General features: G+C 44.9%; 2 protein-coding genes across 3 annotated transcripts; both read right to left on the reverse strand.

Moving 5' to 3' along the window:
* Positions 1-121: 121 nt before the first annotated feature.
* LOC307237450 (tripartite motif-containing protein 16) lies at positions 122-5,317 on the reverse strand (the record flags this gene model as incomplete). The annotated part of the gene is made up of 5 exons (XM_080010162.1): positions 5,283-5,317; positions 1,279-1,305; positions 1,041-1,103; positions 638-777; positions 122-526 (listed from the first exon to the last, which is right to left on the reverse strand). Exons 1-5 carry the CDS (start codon positions 5,302-5,304, stop codon positions 122-124), a joined length of 657 nt encoding a protein of 218 aa, XP_079866288.1. The 5' UTR covers positions 5,305-5,317.
* A 5,628-nt stretch (positions 5,318-10,945) lies between these two features.
* emc10 (ER membrane protein complex subunit 10) lies at positions 10,946-19,211 on the reverse strand. Of its 2 annotated transcripts, XM_080009051.1 has the most exons (8): positions 19,064-19,211; positions 18,886-18,952; positions 18,397-18,509; positions 13,831-13,944; positions 13,254-13,438; positions 12,985-13,078; positions 11,791-11,889; positions 10,946-11,259 (listed from the first exon to the last, which is right to left on the reverse strand). In XM_080009051.1, the coding sequence occupies exons 1-7, from the start codon at positions 19,181-19,183 to the stop codon at positions 11,803-11,805; spliced, it is 780 nt and encodes a 259-aa protein (XP_079865177.1). In that variant the 5' UTR covers positions 19,184-19,211; the 3' UTR covers positions 10,946-11,259; positions 11,791-11,802. The 2 variants fall into 2 exon arrangements, with proteins under 2 accessions (XP_079865177.1, XP_079865176.1); XM_080009050.1 differs by lacking the exon at positions 11,791-11,889.
* Positions 19,212-19,776: the final 565 nt, after the last annotated feature.

A 19,776-nucleotide genomic window follows, 5' to 3' on the forward strand; every position in this document is an offset into this window, starting at 1 on the left:
TTCCCCAAACATCAGAAATCTTCACATCCCACACCCGACCCCTCTCTGAAATTGACATTCTGTTGATCCTCATTCTGTTCCGCCCTGTGTTCTGACCCCTACATCCCCGCCTATCTCTATGTTACTGATCTTTTTTCCGGAGGAGGCAGAACGAATTGGTGCCGACCCAGAACCCGGGGAGCGCTTTTTCCTTGAAGCTGGTTTTGAACTTGTGAATCAGCCGCACCTCCTTGTCGCCCTCGCCCTCGACCAGGAGGAACTTGATGATGCCGGCGGGCTGGTCTACGTAAATGCCCATGGTGGACGTCAGGGGGAGCTGGGCCTCCACGTTCTCCCCGTTGTGCCAAATGTGGTAGCAAGAGCCGGCCCAGCCAGCGCCCCAGGAGCTGGCGTTCTCCCCAAGGCCGCAGGGCCCGTCCTGGGCCTTGCGTCCAGAGCTCTCCAAGACCACACCGACCACCACCCATCCATCGAAGTCCACCTCCCAATACCCGCGATAGCCCAGCAGCCCCTCCTTACAGAGAACCTGCACACAGGAGAGCAGAGAGGGACGCGTAGGATTTTGACAATGGTCACGTTAGGTGTTGTGTTTTTTGGGCTGAGGTTACACAGAGCCTAACCTCGAGGCCGGACCTACCTGTGGTGAGTGGTCGTATCTCTCGGGCCTGTTGGGATACGGGCACACTGCGTCGGATGTACGGGCAACCTTGCTCCCACCCTCTGAGATCCAAAGCATTTTTTGGGCCGTTTTGTCATCCAACGACAGGGGCAACCAGTCTATTTATAGCAGGCACACAAGAGAGATGAAGAGAGTACACTTAGGAGGTAGAACACTGAAAAGGGACTGGGGCAGTAGGAGTGCGGAGAGAGCCCCCGCAAAAGAGAACGGGTGACAAAGAAGGCAGGAGCAGAGGGGGTCTTGCAAAAAGGCATTTTGTTGAGATGACTTGGTAATGATTGGAAAACGTAAAGGTTTTACACAAAGGTCTTCATTATAAATGCTGCTATAAAATGAGAATAAAATAAACACGGAGCCTTACGTTTCATGAAGTCAGCTCTGGTTGTTGGTTCGGGTATATTGGGATCATAGGAAGGAAGCTCCACTATGGGAGAAGGGAATGGAGCGGTGATGAAAATGGTGATGTTTATCCATTTTAAGTGGCTATTCAAATACTCACCACTTGTCAAAGGTAACATACAGTATGGAACCTTGATTCTTTTTTGGTCTTGATTTTACACTGAATACCAAAAAAAAATGCTCGTGATCATGGTCCTTACCTTCTGGGTTACCATTCTTTTTTTGTCCTATAGGGAAAAAATAATGGAAAATAATGTTATTTCACGGGATTCTGCATCAGTTTTCATTAGTCTTGTGTTGCAGGGAGATAGGACAAGATAGCAAAGATAACAACTGTATTGTCAACATATGCCATTTAATGTTTGGCCCTGAATCTCTCGGTTTGAGTTGTGGGACAGAGGTACCGGAGGCCCAAAACAACACTTTGTTTCGAAACAACATCCTCAAGTCAAACCCTTTGACACACTCTTAATACCTTTTTAGAAGCCTCTCCTCTCTCTGTCATGCTTCTCTTTCAGTGGTCTTGTTATAAATCTTACTCTGCTATGTCGCATGAAACACTGATCACAGAGGATTATGTGCATGACATGAGGTCTCTCAGCATTGATTCATGTAGTTTACCCATGCCAGCCCGGCCTAAGGTTACAGAAGGGCCTGATCTCACCTCCATTAAGCACATGCATCAACGGGCACAGACAGAAGGGCTCCAGTACAAGAATATATATTTCGTCTGGTTCATCTGTTTGTCTTCTGACATTCAGCGAAAAGCGTCATCTAATGCTGTCCGGCCTCGCCATAGTTCAGGCTGTCATCGGGCTCCTTACATGGGCCGCCCCCGCTCCGGTTACACCTTCGCATTTTTCTCCCGTCTATTTAAATCAAAACCCTGCTGCTCTCCTATCAGAGCATTATGTGATTGCACGTGGTTGTTTATACCAATATCGTACCGAAGGCCTCAATGGTTCTCATTCAATGTAAGGCTCTAATCCTCTCTTTCCTATTGGGAAATGGATGTGACGATAATAGTCGGGTTGAGAGATATTTGCATATTCTCTGTAGGTGTGGGTTTTAACCCTTTATTAACTCCCTTCAATGGAAAACCTAAGCTGTCAGTCCTGCAATGTACAGTATATACAGCTTTACATGATACGCCACATTCAATTTTTCTAATTGTGTCAGAACCTCTTCGAACCTCCTGCCAATCAACCTTGTCGCATTGAAAATATCCTGTAAGCATGACACATGATAGACCTCGGAGATCGTAAGGATGGAAGCTGTGAAGGATCAACCAAATGCCGCTGCGGAGCACGCCAAATAAGAGATATGTGGCAACCACTGACACATATAAATTACTTTTTTTTTCTGGCTGACAGCCCCATCAATCTCAATGATGCAGCTGTAGAGAGAGAGAGAGAGAGAGAGAGAGGGGGGCATCGGCTCTCCAAAACCTGGCTACCTTACAGGAGATAGCCCAGCCCTGGACACCTGCCTAAAGCACAGGGAATTATAACCTCCCGCCGACATTTCCAGGACAATGACGATCGGAGGGAACAAAAAAAATAGGGCTTTAAATAACAGCATCTGCCACTGTCTGAGTTGGCGAGGAGATCAAAAACCCGTCGGGGGGGGGGGGGGGTCTTTGCGCTTTTATGGTAGAGTTTTAACAAGGATTCTATTCTAAGCGGGGCAAACGCGATGGGAGAAGGTAGTGGGGCTCCCAGCGGTTCGCAGAGCCAACTCTCAACCCTTTGGCGTTCTCTGAAAGGAGGGGGAGCGGGGGATATTCAGGCTTGTACCTTCAATCACCAAATTACCGTACAATTTGACGTAATTAAAAACCCAAATATATTTTCTCGCCGTGCAGGCCAACACGAGGCGAGCAACAGGACAAAATCAGTTAATTGACAGGGCACAAGGGACTGCTAATTGAAGACTACTCAGGCTCAGGATCCAATTACAAAGGAGATTCGAGGTTTGGATACTTTCCAGGAGTCCAAAGGGGCTCAAGAGCGCGCTCAACGGAGCACAATGTGCGGAATCAACACCAAGTATGTGTGTAGCGTGTTGCGTGTATCCAGATGGAGGACATTTTTGGCGAGGAAAAAAAGAGAGGCGCTAAAGTGAAGGTCCTATAGTCCTATAGTAAATAGAGAGGAAAACAAATTCGATGACAGTTTACTACAAGACTTATGCTACGGCGCTGGCGGCGTTGGCGGGGATCATCAGGGCGTCAAAAGGGGGAATTAAAGCGGGATCAGAACGGCTCCGATATAAGGAAGAGCGTGAGGACGCAAACGCCTCGAGTAACCTTGGAGCGAGCCACGGGGGGGGGGGGGGTCGTGGGGTGAAGGGGGTTGCGCTCAGCGTGAATGTGACAGCTCCGGGGGATTCTCCTCTGAAGTTAAGCCCTTCCAGATCCAGACCGTAAGCACTCAGCCGGATCACCAGCCAAGCCCCGCGGAGATCAGCGCAGGGATAAACAGACACTCCACAGGGTTGATGGCCCGAACACCACAGCGCGAGCGTTAAAATGTTGACGCCGCGGTCCGAAAAACCAAGGAGTGACCGGGCACGTTTTCAGACAGGGGGTCCCTGAAACGCGATCCATGCGATAACATCTGTTATTAACAAAGGGAGAAGAACCATATAAAGTAGTGAAATCCGTACAACCATATAACATTGTCAAACGCATTCTGCCTTGCATCTCCCATGTTGGAAACCGACCACCGTGGATTCTACATTCTGTGGACAACTGGCCCCCATCGCCCCCCACGTCAACCCCAACCGTCTTCACCGCCCATGGCGTGTGTGATCTTTCCGTGCGGATCGGGTTCAACACATCCCACTGAGACAGCAAGATCAGAAGCTCCGGTGATAGTGAGACGGGGAGAGGTAGGAAGAGAAACGGGCGGAGATGTCAGGGGACTCTTCCTCCCGGCGTCCCACCGAGTGTCACGACCGGTCGGGGACAGGGGGGGGAGGGAAGCATCTGCCGGGGTCAGGAGGGTGCGCGCGCCCCGCGACGCGAGGCCGTTCCGAGGAAGTTCCGAGGTTTTTCGGCGGACGGGCGAGGAAGCCCCCACCCCCCCGTTGAAAATCACTGAATGTGACTGGATTGTGAGGCGGAATCCGCCCGTTAGATGTCAGAGAAATGTAAAAATTCCCGTGGCAAATACATTCAGCTGTTGTTTTGTGGAAACGCCCTTAGTTAATTTTAGAATAAATTAGCCAGTCTTTTGCCGCGGTGATCTAATCATCTTTGACAGCTTTGAGAAAGTGGTGCTAATTGATGTCCCGGAGGAGCGGCCCCATAGGCCAGAGGCTGAGCGTGCAGCATAATGTTACAAAAACGCGGAATCAAAAAGCCATAAATAAAACCGAGATGGGCATTTGCATTTCGGGACTCAAATTACTTGCGCAACATTTCACAGTTCATTAGTATGGATGCCAGAGGAGGGATAAGTGAGGGCGGAGGGTCTGGCACAGACAGCGGGGGCTTTTACGGAACCATATGAGGCGCAGCTATCGGAATTATCCAGAGGCATTACAAGACGCGGCGGGGGGGGGCAGTGAGGGCAAGTTCCAAGCTTCGACATGTCGGAGTGGAATAAAAGTAAATGTTCACCGGATATATTGTCGAGGAAGTCTTTTAAAAAAGAAATATCAAACAGGCTTTTACCCACAAGGGAGCAAGTTCAAACAGTAGACATGTGAAACACAGCAGCCGGGGGGGCGCATGATGCGTGAGGAAGAGCTTTCGAATGACTGGCGCGTCAAACGCATTATAAATAACTCCTTAAACGGCATTTTAGCTCTCATCGATGGCAGGAAAAATACACTCGATGGGATTTGCAGTTCAAATGGGTGGGACCATTGGTTCAGTTTAGAATCATTGTCCGTCTGCTGTCTAAGGCGTCCTGTATTTTACCCCATAAATTATTCAGCATCTCAATGCCATATAATATACACGCCAAGCCTGTTGGAAATGTCCTTTGAGCATGAAACTCAATTACTTATAATATGCCTTCCAAAGAATAAAAACACTCAAAAATCACAAAGGTAATTGCCAGAGTCGGTATTATAATAGACACTCAGTATAATACGGTTATTATAGTATACGGTTATTGCTTTGCCTCACATGACACACAGTGCAGGTCGGACAGTCTTGCTCAGAATATATTCAGGTTTGCAGAGAGTCTCTTACCTGCTTTCCTAGGTGCAGGCATGACTCCGTTTGGGCTCGCACCACCGTTAGGCAATGAACGCTCAGGTCTTCGCTCGGGATACTGCTCGTGCCTCTGGAAGAACACTCTTATTTCCTTCGAAAGGGATGGGGAGGGGTGAGGGGGGCAGACCGCAAGGGGCCCGGATTCGGGAGGAGGGAATGTTAGCAGGTTTTGGTTGGATGGGATGGTTAGCGAAGGGATGGAAATGACACCTGAAACTCTTGGGACTTTGGTGATCCTTTCCATGAATAGCATAGAATAGAACATAATACAATAGAATAGAATAGAAAGCCTTTATTGTCAGTGTATAGAATACCACAAAATTAGGAGCACTACCCTTAATCACTGCTGCAAGACACAGAAAGAAAAACAAAACAACCACAGCCAACAACACAGGTTGTAAAATAACAAGTAGACTAAATAAATACAATATCATTTTGCACTTGAATAAGTGTACTTGTGGCGGTAGGATAAATGCAATTATTGCACTAATATGAATACACTTATTGCACGAGAAAAAATGTATTTTTTTGCACTCATATGAATAATTATCACACTACAGTATATGTAATTATTGTACTAGTTCCAGTAGGTTTGCCCTAGAAAGACACTCATCATATTGCAGGTGAGGGGTCATTCAGTGCTCGTTGGGGTTTAGTGTGCTTATGGCCCAGGGCAAGGAGCGGTTCTTAAGTCGGGTGGTCGGCGCTCTGGTGGTCGTGTAGTGCCTGCTCGGGGGCAACAGGTTAAACAGGTGGTGTCCAAGGGATCGGATGGACGGAGACAAGCAAAACCCCAAAATATCTCAGGTATGCAAACTCATCTCCATACACGTGGGCCGGGCATGTGTGCAGGTGACGCACGCCCCAGCCCACCGCCGCTTGCACGTTCGCCCGGACGAACACAAACAAATTAATCATTAATGTACGAGTGAGCGGCGGCCAAATGACCGCGGCCAAGCGGGGTCAGATGTCAAGCCCGTACCACTTACCACTTAAATCATTCTAGAAAGTGCAGTGTGGGCATTCTCATCGTGGGCACACGTTCAATCGTTGTTTCCCCTTCGAAACGCGGGCCCTTTTGATTCACGCCGCCTTACGATTCCGCCCCAGAGGCCGATTGAAGAACTTGAAGAAGTGGAGACTACTAATGATCTGACTAAAAACAAACTCACGCTGGCCATTTGATGCTTGTTTTGGTACGGTAGTTTAACCAGCGGCAGTCTGCTTTTAAAATAGTCCAGTTACCATGTCACAGAATCCAGATTGCCGCCAGAACCCGCTGCCATAACTATTAATTGGGTAAGAGTGTGTGTGTGTGCTTGCGCTTGACTGTGAGCCAGTCATACTTAATTTTATGTGTGGGCCATATTTGACTGAAGGCCTATTTCATGTGGGCCTAATAATTTATTACCCGGGTGTGCGCACGCAATTAATACATGCGGTGACCAGGCAACCCTTTCAAAAACACCGAGGCGGTCCTGACACAACATGCAACAAATTGTAAGCAAGTTTTTTTTTTTTTTTTGCACCTGCAGTGGAAACACAGGGGGGTCACACAGACGGAGAACAACTAGATTTGAACATCATTTTTCTGAAATCATCAGATCTAAAACCGTTTCAACGTGGCCCCTAGGGCACATGGTGCACACCCTGGACCTAGAAGCTCTTATGTTACTCAGATCGTGCGTTGCATTGACATTTCGCTGCATATATGTATGAAAGTATGTATACGTATGTGACGAATAAACCTCTTGAATCTTGAATCGATCGATCTACAGTGTTTACACCAACATGACTACAATTCTTGGGACTTGTTATATGCAGTATAAGTGACATGAGTTAGAACAATAACAAGAGGCAAGAAATTAGGACGTTACAAACACTTGCACGTAAAATCTGTCAAATCTTATGAAATGTGATGAGATTGCCTTCATATCACGATGGCAAACTGCCGTCACCTCTAAATTGAGTGCTTTTCCTTGCTTTAAAGTGGTCATCCTTCAGATTATTTCGATTATTAACATTTGTAAAAAAAATATAAAATCACATATTTGATCTGATATTTGTAATACACTTGATGAGAAACCGGCATTCAATGAAGTTATGTTGCGTATGTGCTCCTGTATGTGCTGTTTCAATTGTTGGTGGCGGGGTCCGCCTTTCCCGGTAAGAACGCACTCAATGAATTTGATAAAAGTAGAAAACGTCGACCTGGACGTGAACAACGCTGACGTGAGGAAAAGAAAACAAAACGGGCGAAACGAATGGAATCGAAAAACTCAGACGGCCTTATGGATTTCCGCTTTCAGGTGACACGGACATTCCGTTTGAATGCGCGCTGAAATTCGGCGCCGTTCTCGGCCCGCGCCCCGATGCGCTTCTTAGATCAGAAGTTCTATTAGTTCGCCCTCTTTGAAAACAGAGGAGGTTGTCCTTTCGTTGGCGCATATTTCAATCGACGCCACCCGTTGCAAATCGCTTCCTGTCACCAAACAGTGTTTCTCTGGGCCCCCCCCCCCGCGTTTTGGGCGGGGCGGCGCACGCTATGAGAGGAAGAATTTTAATGAAGTACAACAGCCTGCTTTGCGCCGGACTCCATCCCAGAGACGTCCAGTGTGTGGCACGCACACATTTTTCATCGCCTGCAGCTTAATGCGGCCGGTGGAAAGGCTTAAATAGTGTTGTGGCGTGACCTTTGGGTGTGAGGAGGGAGGGAAGGGGCATTATGGCCCCTATCGCCGTGCAGCGTCCTTCACTCCTGATGGGCTCAGTCATCTAATAGCCTATTACAGAGCTTCATTACATGCTTGCTTAGCAACGCCACAGTGACATGGATACTGCGATTAGACACAGGGGATACAATAACTGTAAGGGCCGTAATCTCCCGAGGACCGACGGGATGGTTCTTAGGGGCCGGGAAAGACTATCTCAATTATCGTTTACCCGACTCGCTTTTTGGGGGCCTCGTCACCGACTGGTTAACAAGCCGGGCCGCTCCGCTTCCCTTCGGTTTTCTCGGTGTCTTTGTCCCAACAGTGGCCTGTTTGTACATTTGCCAAAGGGTGCTCAAAGACCTATATTTGCTAAAAAGGAAACAGTATAGTTTAATACTACATAAGATTATCATTTCCCACCTAATGAGATCATCACCGCACTGGGAAATAGCTCCGATCCCGTTCTGACATTTAGCATCTGTCAGTGGGAGGGGACGGGGCGCAGGGGTTTTGCCTTGTTATGTGCCATGATTGAGTGTCTTCCACAAACCGCAGATGATTGGGGATTTACAGTGCTAAAAACAACGGGCCAAAGTCAACTGGCCCCCACAGTTTAAGTGCAACACAAACCTCATAACCACCCCTAAATCACAGCCGGGGCTGCTCTCTTGGGTGTCACGGTGTCACGGTGACAGTTTTGGTCTGCGAGCGACAGTGAGCCCATAGATTTATGCTCGCCCGCCGACATGCGGATGGTCGTCCGTTTCATCTTTGCCTCTTCAACCCCCCCCCCCCCCCCCCCGGTCTCCTATACATTTTTATTTTATTACATCATTCACCATTTATTCACTCTATGGTTCTCACTGCCGCCGTGGTAATAAGCCGTACAAGTGCTCTGCTGTTTCACCTGCTATCATTTAGTGATACTCATAATTCCCTTGGTGGTATAAATCACGCCGTGGTATGTAGGAGCGAGGCTAGAGCTCAACAATGAGGGAATATTCAGCTGCTAGGGCCCCGTAAATTAGGCTTACCAATCGTATATGAGATAATAACTGAGGTGAAACGCACCATTTTGTGCCGAGTTTTTATGATAATATTGCCCATTCTGCATTTTCACGACTCGCGCACTCAGCGGCAGCGTCACGTGTTCTTATGTTACCGCTTTTCACTGTGGCAGCAAAACACATGGGATTCCATTCCGATACCTTTTTTTAATTTTTCCTGGTAGGGCCACATACCTCCCAAAACAACGCAAGCTCCCGTGAATCACCGCTCTTGTGAAAGCAGAAAAAAGCAGAAAAAAAACAAAGCTACATCACCGGATTTGTGTGCTCGTTTTTTGGGTGTGTGGCGTTTTTTGGGGAAGAAACGGGGCGAGGCCCGGGGGTGAAGACCCACAGCACGTGGGGCATCCTGCGCATCGTTGACAGTACGCATGACAAACATGCCTCCACTGCCCGCATGGCATGGCGGAGGATCCCTTTACAAATGGCTACGTTGCTCGCCTCTCTCTCTCTCTCTCTCTCACTCGGCAATCAATCGTCCTGCCCTCAGCTGTTCTGATCAGTTCATCCCTCGCCTTTCTCGAGCCAGATGGGAAGCACACGGGCCGGGGGGGCGGCTGAAAGAGGACGGCGGGGAGGGAGGGGCGGTCTCGGAGCGGAACGGCGGTGTTGTTTGTGTCGCTGCCGGGAGATTCTGAGAAACGGGAAACTGTTGATGGCGGGGGGTCGAAGGCCGCTTGAGTGTTGAAGCTCGAGAAGCGGAGCCTCTGAAAATAAGAAGATATTCCTCACTACTGGACTAAAAACAGACCCCCGGGGGGAGAGCGGCAATGTTGACACGGGGGGGCATCTGTGGTGGTTTGTTTACGGAGCTGTACTGCCTTGGACCCGGGATCTCCGTCCCAGATTCATGCTTATAAATACGCAGAACGGACAGGACAACGGCAAAGCGCGGCGGGTCCATATCAAAGTACACACTAATACCTGCGGGGTTAGAGTGGACGAAATCCCACTCACAGACAGGAGACACAGAAGGCCTGTGAGCCATGTGTGTCAGCCGTGGATGCTAGAAAGGACAAGAGGGATACTTGGGATTTGTTTAGTTCTTTCAACATGGAAATGAATGATGAAGCGACGAAAAGGATTAAAACATCAGATCTAGGTGACAACTGGCTGACAAAGATCACTTCATGAGTATAATATTACAGCGGGGTTATATACTTCACACCCAGACACTCTCATAATTAGCATGTTGAATCTGAGATCTGAGCATTAATCCACAACACAGCCTGCCTGTCTCACCCTCTTCCATTCACGCCTCATACACTCCAGCACTGTAACTGTATATCTGCAGCGTGAAGGCTGATATACTGTGTTATATTCAAAATCATTTGAAAAGGCTGTGCATTTATCATTTCTTTACAAGTGATACAATCACATGCTCACTTCTTAGCTATTTTATAAAATAAATCCAATAACAAAAGATTAGACGTATCTAATGTTACACTTAAATAATAACGAAAATCCTTATCTGTGGCCTGAGAGGCAGATGGTTTAAAAAATATATACCGACGTTATCCTTTGCACTTGTTTTAGCCTTAGCAGGAATCTCTGCTTTATAAAGTCATGCCTTTGGTTGTTTATTGCCCCGCTTCATTTTGTTCCGGCATAGAGCTCTCGTTCCTAAAAATGTATTCGCAGGGGAAATGTAATTTTAAAAGGCAAAATGAGTATCTTTATTCCAATTAGTACTCATCAATTTGCAATAGGCTGCATGACAGGCTTGACCTTGACCTGAGTATGCCAGAGCTCTTAATATTTCTGCCTGAATGAGTCCGTATTGTCTCCAAAAAGGTGAAACAGGTTACGTTGCCTCGCCCTCATTCCTCGCAGGAAAAAGAAGAAAAAAAAGAATAGATATGGTAGTAATACTTTATTTACCATTTGTATTAAAAATGCCTTGACACAAACAATTAATGGCTCAGCTGTTTTGTTGTTCTTGTATTAGATCATCTTTAAATAGCATTATGTACAGCAGTTGCAAACTGTTGATAATTCTTATGCCGTAAACGGCAACTGTTGCCGTGGAAAAAAAAAAAAAGAAAAAAAAAAAAGAAGAGTTGTTAATCATCGACCTCCTCCATTGGCTCCTCCGCCGCTGGCTCCTCCCCCAGACTGATCCTGGGCGCCCGACATCATCAGAAAGAGAACAAGAGGCACTATATACATCCACTGGAGAGACAAGCAGAGGGGAGATCGGGGCTGTGAGCGATTACCAAATGAATACGACAACATCTTTGTTTTCTTGTTTGTGAATCATCTGAGGACAGCACATTAACGGCCTGCTTCACCCTCTCTCCAACCATTCCAGATTCCCAGTAGCAACGACCCCTCTCCTATCCCCGGATTACGTCCAACTCATTTTCAGAACGACGGCAGCAGAAGAGAAAAGGTAATCGAGGTGGTTAAAAGACTGTTGAATAGTGAGAGCGGGGAAATATCTTAAGGTCAAATGCCAAAAAAACAGATTTTCAGAGATTGCAAGAGTATATTCATTTAATTGAACTATTTGGTTTCACGTCAAATTTAAAATCAGCAACACCTCTGAAATGCCTTTAGCATTGACCCTGGATGACCACAAATAAGAGCGAGGGGGTGAATTTGGGTTAGTTAACTCTGCTTAGGGGTTAAACACATAACTTGCTGAGGACAGACACGCAGCCCGGAGTGAGATGGAGAACGAGCCAAAAGTCAGAACAGTACTTGGGTGGGAAATCAGCTCTGCTCTCTGTCTCCCCCCGCTGGGGGCTGTGCCGAGCTGGTGACCATGAGGAAGATTGCACCTCCCAGAATCAAATACCACTGGAACACAGCACCGAGACAACACAGATCACTGGATGCAGCACAGAGTCACTGAGCACAAGTCATACAACACAAGGCAGAGGATCAGAGAGCGCAGACTAGTGATGGGGCATGAGGCCTGGTGCTCCCGAGGAATATTACAACAAGGCAACACACAAGGTTTTTTGCTTGCTGGTGGTTTTACTTCCATTTGAAAGTTCTTTGTTCTTCGCCTGTTTTTTTTTTTTGTCTCTAGTCTGGGCTGGGGCAGTGGTTCTAACCGTCCCAGAGGTCCTTCAAGAGGTTCCAGTAGGGCCCCAGCATTATGATTAATAGTTTAACTTCACCATTATTTAATTTACAGGACGTAAGCACGATTACAGAATGTGCAATAATGAGTTTTGACAATACTTACATTTTTATCTCCCTAACTATAGTATAAAGGGGTATGGATTAAATCATATATAACAACACATATCTCAGATGTAGTCGCAGTCCTAAAGGCAAAAAATCATATTAAATAGGGATTTTGGCTTACTCCATTTTAAATTGAGGGCCCTTGATATTAAAAAGCTTGTAGAGAACAGCTCAGGGAAGAACCGTTTACTTACAATTCAGTGTTAAATAGTAACCATGTCTTTACGACCCAAAAACACACGGTGGAATGAACCTCGAAACACTAATTCTCATGAAGAATAGACAGAAACTATTTTGACCCACATGAGGACATGCAGCATATCTCAAAATGGGTTGCGCTTTTGTGACTGTATTTGAATGAATAATGTGTGAAACTATCTCCAGTGGATGGCTTTGTTATTGTGATTGTTAAAGGGCTCCATTGAATCAAACAATTATTGGCAGTTAAAGGAAAACACTTCATTTGCGGCCTGAGGAAGTACTTTGTGGAAAGTGGGGTAGGCTGTCACAGAATGTCGCAGAAGCGTTATAAAGCAGGAGCTCAACAAACACAACAAAAGAACAACAATAACAGCATTTTCCTGTGCCCCTCATACGATCATAAGCTAGCATCTAGAAAGGGGGAAAAAAACAAAGGGGGGGGGGGGACACGAGAATCACTCTAGGCAAAGATCAACAGTGTTCTTTGTAAGCACTTACATATTTAGCAAAGAAAGATTTCTGCTCTTGTGGATTCTTTCCTGTCACTGTAATTTCCCGTTCCATGCGTTCAATAAACAGAGCCGTCTCAGGTCTGGAAGAAAAGACGGTGTTTAGTGGAAAACAATCATTAACACAACGAGTGTCACAAATGTGCAATGAACGAAGCTTTGTCCTACGAATGGGACGAACAGTAATGCTGCTGACAAAAGTTGAATAAAAACGGTGTTGACAGATGACTCTGCTTCGGGACATCATCTGGGACTGACCCCGGTGCATTGACAGGCGCCATGATACTCAGGGTGGTGTTAAAAGCCTCGAGGTCGACCTCATCTTCCACCTCGTTGCCCCTGCACGCCCCGGGCAGCGTCACTATGGAGACGCCGATGAGGTAGCCGGAGACGTCCGTGTGGAGGCTGATGACATCACTGAGGTGGGACTCCACCATGGCACACTAGGACACACGGGACAAAGCCTGGTTGTATGAAAACAACAACAACCATTGTGCTTTCTTCCTAATTAATAAATCCTTTCCCTGAAATTTTCCTGGGTAAAATTGAAGTCAGGAGCTTTGCTGCAATGCATAACAGAACCTAAGGTAATTCTTACAGAGTTGAGGATACATTGATTAACTTAAAAAACCAAAGTATGACCTTAGGTGTTTGCATACAAAAGATTTGCGCTCAGGGGAACCTTAAATTGATTCCTTAGTGTTTCTTTTTTGCTTAATGAGATGTGTTGCAATGAGGCAGTGATGATTGAATGATGAAAAGTGATGATTTCATCAATGGAAGACTTTCACAGAAGGCACTGGCGTTACATAATAAAATGAACAAAATGACATACCGCTCTGACAAATGCGGTAAGGTATCCCTCCACCTGCCGCTCCGTTTGCCTGTCGGCCTGCAGGGAGACACGGGGCACCCGGATCCTGTACAGCCCGTCCACCGCCGCCACTTCCTGCGGAGGTTCACGTGTTCACAGCAGAAGAGTCAAAGAGCGAAGGAAAATTCTCTAGACGATGACATTGCGTTCATTTGACAAATCCTATTAGTGAAGGAATGCTCAATCTGAGACCCGGTTTTACCCCAAATTTTGTTCCACCCCAAGTGGAATAATAATAATAATAATAAAAAAAACCCCATTACAATAATATCTTTGAATCTCTGTTGTTTGCTTTCAAGTTTACTTTACTTTACCATGTTCAATGGAGTTAGCTGTAGGAAAGCAAATCATTAACGTTTGCTAAATGTAGATTCACAGATACATCTTTAGAGAGAAGGCCGACTTTATGCACTATTTATTGAAGTGTCCGCTGACGCCTTTGGTCTCAATGAGCTTGTTAATGCTTACTCTTGAATACTCTTTAAGAAAGCCTTGGAAAGAATTTTGGTGCAGTGGAAAAAAAGCTACAAACAAACAAAATGGGGGGGGGGGGGGCAAATGGCTAACTGTTAACAACACAAATTAACAGCATTTGTTGAATCCCTCCAGTAAGGCTTACAAAAGAAGCAAGCTGACATCATGGAGATGAAAGGGTTTCTGAGATAGAAGCATGAAAATAAATCTTATTCCCCATAATATTCAATGTCGTCAAACTAAGCAGAGAATTCCAAGACCTCCTGGCAGAGAACTCAAACAGGCCGGATCAAAAACGCTTGTTTCTCTTTCATGTCGTACCCACGGGGCGTTGGACTTCATGCTATGATACAGAGTGTGAAACGAGGGGGAACTGTGCGATTGCCCGCACCATTATAGATGACTGGCGTGGGAAGGAGGTATTTTCACAGCCCACGTAGGGAAGAGAATTCACTGATCAAAGGCATCAGGCTGATGATTTAATTCTCAGTCAGACAGGAGTGGAGAGAAATCAGGAATCAGGCACCTAGTTCCTAGTTCCAAGTCCAAACCTATAGCCATATCAAATGCTTGTAGATAAATAAATGGAAGAAAATTTATAATTACCACAGGGGAATATTCCACTGACCTATATATTATCCCTTTTTACCCTCACCCTGTAACTTCTCAATTTGGGTGTGAAATGACTTTGTTTACATCAAACCCAACTACACAATGAGTACACACAAACCAGCCAAGACACAAATGGGTTTGAAAAGGAGAAGCACCTCCCTCGCTTGGCAGTATTTTGGATTTATATTTCATAAAATCTCCAGGGGCTCTAAAAAAAGCTGCAAGAATAGTGGACTAGAGGAACCTCAAATTACAAGGTGGATTTTAAATTTGAGTTTGCACTGGTGGACCATTTTTATTAAAATGAAAAAGATTAGGCAATGCTACGATGATCCTAAAATACCTAAATGGAAACAGAATAAAGAATCAAGCAGTGGGGCACCAAAGCTACAAAAACACTCTACATTTCATTTCTTGGAGTCAGTGCTCTGAGTCAATCATATCTTCATAAGTATTTCCAATCTGTTGGTTAATGTTTTGATTTTTATTATGGCAATAGACAACTGAGCAGCAGCGCTATACCACCCAACACGGAACACAATGAGGAAGAGATTTTTTTTTAATCCGAAACCACAATGTAGTAAATTTCTCAAATAAATAAATAAAACAAGCTTGTCTAATGAGAGATAAATAGAGGGAAGGACGCCCTTTTCTCAAATTTGTGGGAGAGAATTTTATCAGCTCAGCCCTTTCTGAAAGCCTTGCGCCTAAGGTAATTTGCCAGAATTATTAAGAGGGCATAGATGCGTACGCTATTTAAGTGAGTGACTAGGAGATGTTCGGGATGTAAATAATTAACCATTTCATCGACAACAGGAACTTTAACCGATTAAAACAATGAGTTAAACAGTCAAAAAAGGAAGTAAAAAGGAAAGAAAAACAGGCCTATGAAGGAAGGACACAAGTTCCTCTGTGCCCCGTCCCTCCAAATAAAACAACTAAAAACAGTCAAAACACACTGTTTTTATTTGTTTTATTTGGGGGAACGGCTCTCCAGCTGTGGAATTGGATGATAATATATTATCATATATAATATAATAATGTGAAATATAATTATGATTCACCTTATTTGTAAAGTCCTACGGGGGACAATGCCCCTTATATTTGAATATTGTCGGATAACGGTTCATGATCGGTTAACGAAGGTTGGCTAACGGTCAGCAAAATAAATCTAAATGAGCATCCCCTGCAGATGTGTCAACATGTTGTCGAGATGAGGTAACGTATAACAAAATTAGGGCTGCCCCCAAATGGTTGACCAAATGTTAGTCAACGAGAACAGTTTTACCCCTGGGCCACACACACCAGAAGCAACATTGTCAGCGTCACGTCAGCGACACGAAATCGCTGCGTAATTTGACGATCCGTCAACCTAATCCGGGTCAGTCTTCACTCAGTCTACACGTTTGCGTAAACAGCATTCTTGAGACTTTACGGGGGCGGTCAAACGCAATGCAATGAACTTGCACACACGTATCGCAATCACTGTCGGTCATCGATGCCGAAGTGGCAGCGGTAACTGTCACTCAGTAACGTGGTCGCCTGTCAGGAGTGCGCGGGCAGCAGCTTTGTGACTGGGATCAAATTGATGACGAATGAGCACTTTCTTTCTACAGGTGCTGTACAGTAGCCTCCTCGAGGACGCCATGAACAAACAAGCGCCCAGCTCCCTTAATTGTGCTAAACGGCGTCCCATCTCCACCAAGTTCCTCTATCCATGCCCAGCGCCATTTGTTCTTAACTCATTTCTAAACCGAGGCCGTATCTTCGCTAGGTTTCAGAAGCTGCGTTGCTATTTTTGAGCCGTGCTGCTGGTAGCATGCTAACACCACATCAGCACTACAGCGATAGAAAGAAGCTCACTGTTCACTGGATAAAAAAATAATTGCGTTTCTCTCATACTGTTGATAGGTGAAATACTGCTTTGCTTCACTGAACATAATTGGATAAACTGCATCCCAAACAACACCCCAGGGGTGTGAGGGTTTTTTTTTTTGTTTTTTTTTCCCCCCCGAGAATAGTTTGTGAATCGAAAATGGCCATACGCCGGAAATTAGGCACAGTGCTGGGGAACTTTAAGCCCTGTGTCTGTGGTTGACGCATACCAGGCTTGGTAAAATATTGGTTAAATATTTTCACTAAATACATCTTTTGAATGGACCTCTATGGGAATCTACGCTCCAGTTAAAGCTTTCATTCTGAAAAATAGAGCCGAGTCCTAAAAAAAACACGAGGGGTTTAGGAGCCTCGCGTCATGCTGCTTTCATGACGCTTTCACGAAGCTGATCAATTTAACAAAATGTTCAGTCCCCTTGCTGGTTGTTTCCACACATTCAGAATAGGGATTTCCCTGACTAGTTGACTAGTCAACTTGTCAAAAAAAATCAGAAAAAATATTACATATATATAACAAAAGATATTGGGTATACTATAAAAGCCATTTGAGTTAATCACATTCTTCAATCACCAAATCGTATTGTAAATGCACCGATGGACTGGGCGGAGGCGGGCTGGAAGTTGGTCCAGTTTGGTCCCCGATCGTTTTCATTGGGACTTCCACAAAGCGGGGTCCTGTGAAAAATGCACCTGTCCTTGCAAAGTGCTACTCAAACCCAAATAGTCAAAGAAGTACGGCGCACTTTACAACACAAACAACCTTGAAGGACGCGGACTTTGCACACCAGGAATATTTCCCTCTAATGTGCTTTCACTGTGCAACAAACTGGATGAACTTTTATTAAACTTTATTGCTCATCACATGTGAATTGATTAGCTAATGTTAGCCAAAACATTTAAAATCAAATATTTATTCATAAAAATAAACACACAATCGAATGGCAATTTCAGCATTCAAATAGTGATTTTTTTTTTTTAATATTCGAAATCTATTCAAATTTAGTTCCTGCAGCCCTAGAGTCTGCTCGTCGGCCATATTGGAGCAGTCAAGATCTGCTAGTAAAAAAAGAAAATGTGTATTGACAGATGCAGACTTCAAACTACAAAATTGTCTGTTAACTCACCTAATTCTGAACTGATTTCCATGAAATTTAGATTGTTATAAACGTGAGAAATTGAACATGATACTTGTTAGTTACTGGAATTAAATTCAGTTTCTGGGCGCGGATCTAATCATATTTTTTCACTCACTACCATGTTTAAAGGAAGAAGGTATCATGCGTGCCCCATGATGCAGTTTAATTTAACAACTGAGTATTGAATATTTTACGTCTTGAATGTTGTTTTCGTTTAAGACCATGGACAAAAGTTCCTTGCTTTAAGTGTTACAGAATGTGTACAGAATAAATGAAAAACAATACTGGATTTGTCTCCCTTTTTTTTTTTTTTGCTGATCCGAAATACAATCCGAACCCTGAGTTTTGTGATCCTTTGCACCTGCTAGTTGCCAGAGTCTTTGACAAGTCCCCAAATATCGTGTCTCACCTTGAGTTTCGCCCTGTCTTCCTCGGACAGCTGGGTCTGAGACAGTGACACACCGGGCTCCCTTCCCGCTTTCAGGATCAGAGCTCCACGAACACGAAACTTGGCCACATCATCTAAGAAAACAGACAGACATCAGTGCCGGAAACAAACGGAAGGCTGCGTATTTAAGGGTCGGTCATTCCTTTGGTCAACCATTGAAGCCTAGGGTTTCAGATAAGGTTAAACACTGGACACTTGCTATAGTTCCAAGTGACTTGCACTAAACAGGGTTAATATCACTTTGACAAGTTAGTCTATTGACTGCACCAGCTGCTTATACGATCAGTGTTGCTCACGGAAACCTTATGAATTGTTATTATTTCATTATAATTGCCTGGTCATGTGTGCTGCAACAGCAATTACCTACCTACTAAATACAGATTAGCTAGGCTAATAAGACTTGCCAACAGACTATGTCTATATTCAACTATAAGCACAACATGTACTCACCCACTTCAAACGAGTGCTCCAGAGGCACAGAGAAGCCACTGAACTCAGCGTCCATTACGTCTCCGACCTGCAAATGGAAATGACAGTTAGCCATTGGCCAGTTATTAGCATGTGAGCTAACGCAAAGTGCAGCTACCGTTTACTTAAACGGTAATAGAACGTTAATGCCATTGCATACCCGCCTGCCGTTGTTGCAGCATGCAAGACGCGTACATAACACTAGTGTAACACAGAGAAATATTGAAATGTTTATCCCCCTCATGTTTGATGGCACAGGAGCCCAAGCAGCCAGCGACATCTTTAGAGACGCAGGAAGCGAGCGCCGCCTGTAAGTGTAGCGCTTCCTGTTTGGAAGTATCACTTCCGGTATATCACAATTAAAGTTTTTTATTTATTTTTTTATTTCGAGGACCATACGAGCGACGGCAGCGCTTCGTAGCGAGGCTTGAATCGCACTTGGAAATGCAAGTCGTTTGCATCGTATACATTCGCTATGGCTGAATATTATTCTCTCTATATTTTTAAACCTGATTTTCACCGGGTTTTTTTTTTGAGAACAGTGTCTAAAGGACGGTTTGCTGGTGCATGCAAACACACACACACACACACACACACACACACACACGTTACATAATCAAATCAAATCAATGTTATATATAGAGCACTTACAAAAGTTTTCCCAAAAGTGCAGGAATATTTAAAAAAAAAAAGACAAATTAAAAATCGAAATAACGAAAGATAAATGCAACAGATACAAAATAGAAAATAGGGGGTAAATACAAATAAATAAAAACGGAAAACATACACAACACACGCTCGTTGCGTCGCTGTCGGAAAGGAAACCAAATAGATTGCTTTTATTTTGAAAACGAAATGGATAGACCGGATGTG

This window comes from Zeus faber (assembly GCF_960531495.2).
Source record: "Zeus faber genome assembly, chromosome: 11".
NCBI classification, from domain to species: Eukaryota; Metazoa; Chordata; class Actinopteri; order Zeiformes; family Zeidae; genus Zeus; species Zeus faber.

Excerpts from the sequence above, each read along its gene's own strand:
- emc10 (XM_080009050.1), bottom strand. The coding sequence starts at position 19,183 with ATGTCGCTGGCTGCTTGGGCTCCTGTGCCATCAAACATGAGGGGGATA. Across the intron at positions 13,439-13,830 it reads TTACCGCATTTGTCAGAGCG|TGTGCCATGGTGGAGTCCCA; the intron begins GTATGTCATTTT and ends CGTGTGTCCTAG. Across the intron at positions 11,260-12,984 it reads AATCTTTCTTTGCTAAATAT|TGGATGTATATAGTGCCTCT; the intron begins GTAAGTGCTTAC and ends TTGTCTCTCCAG.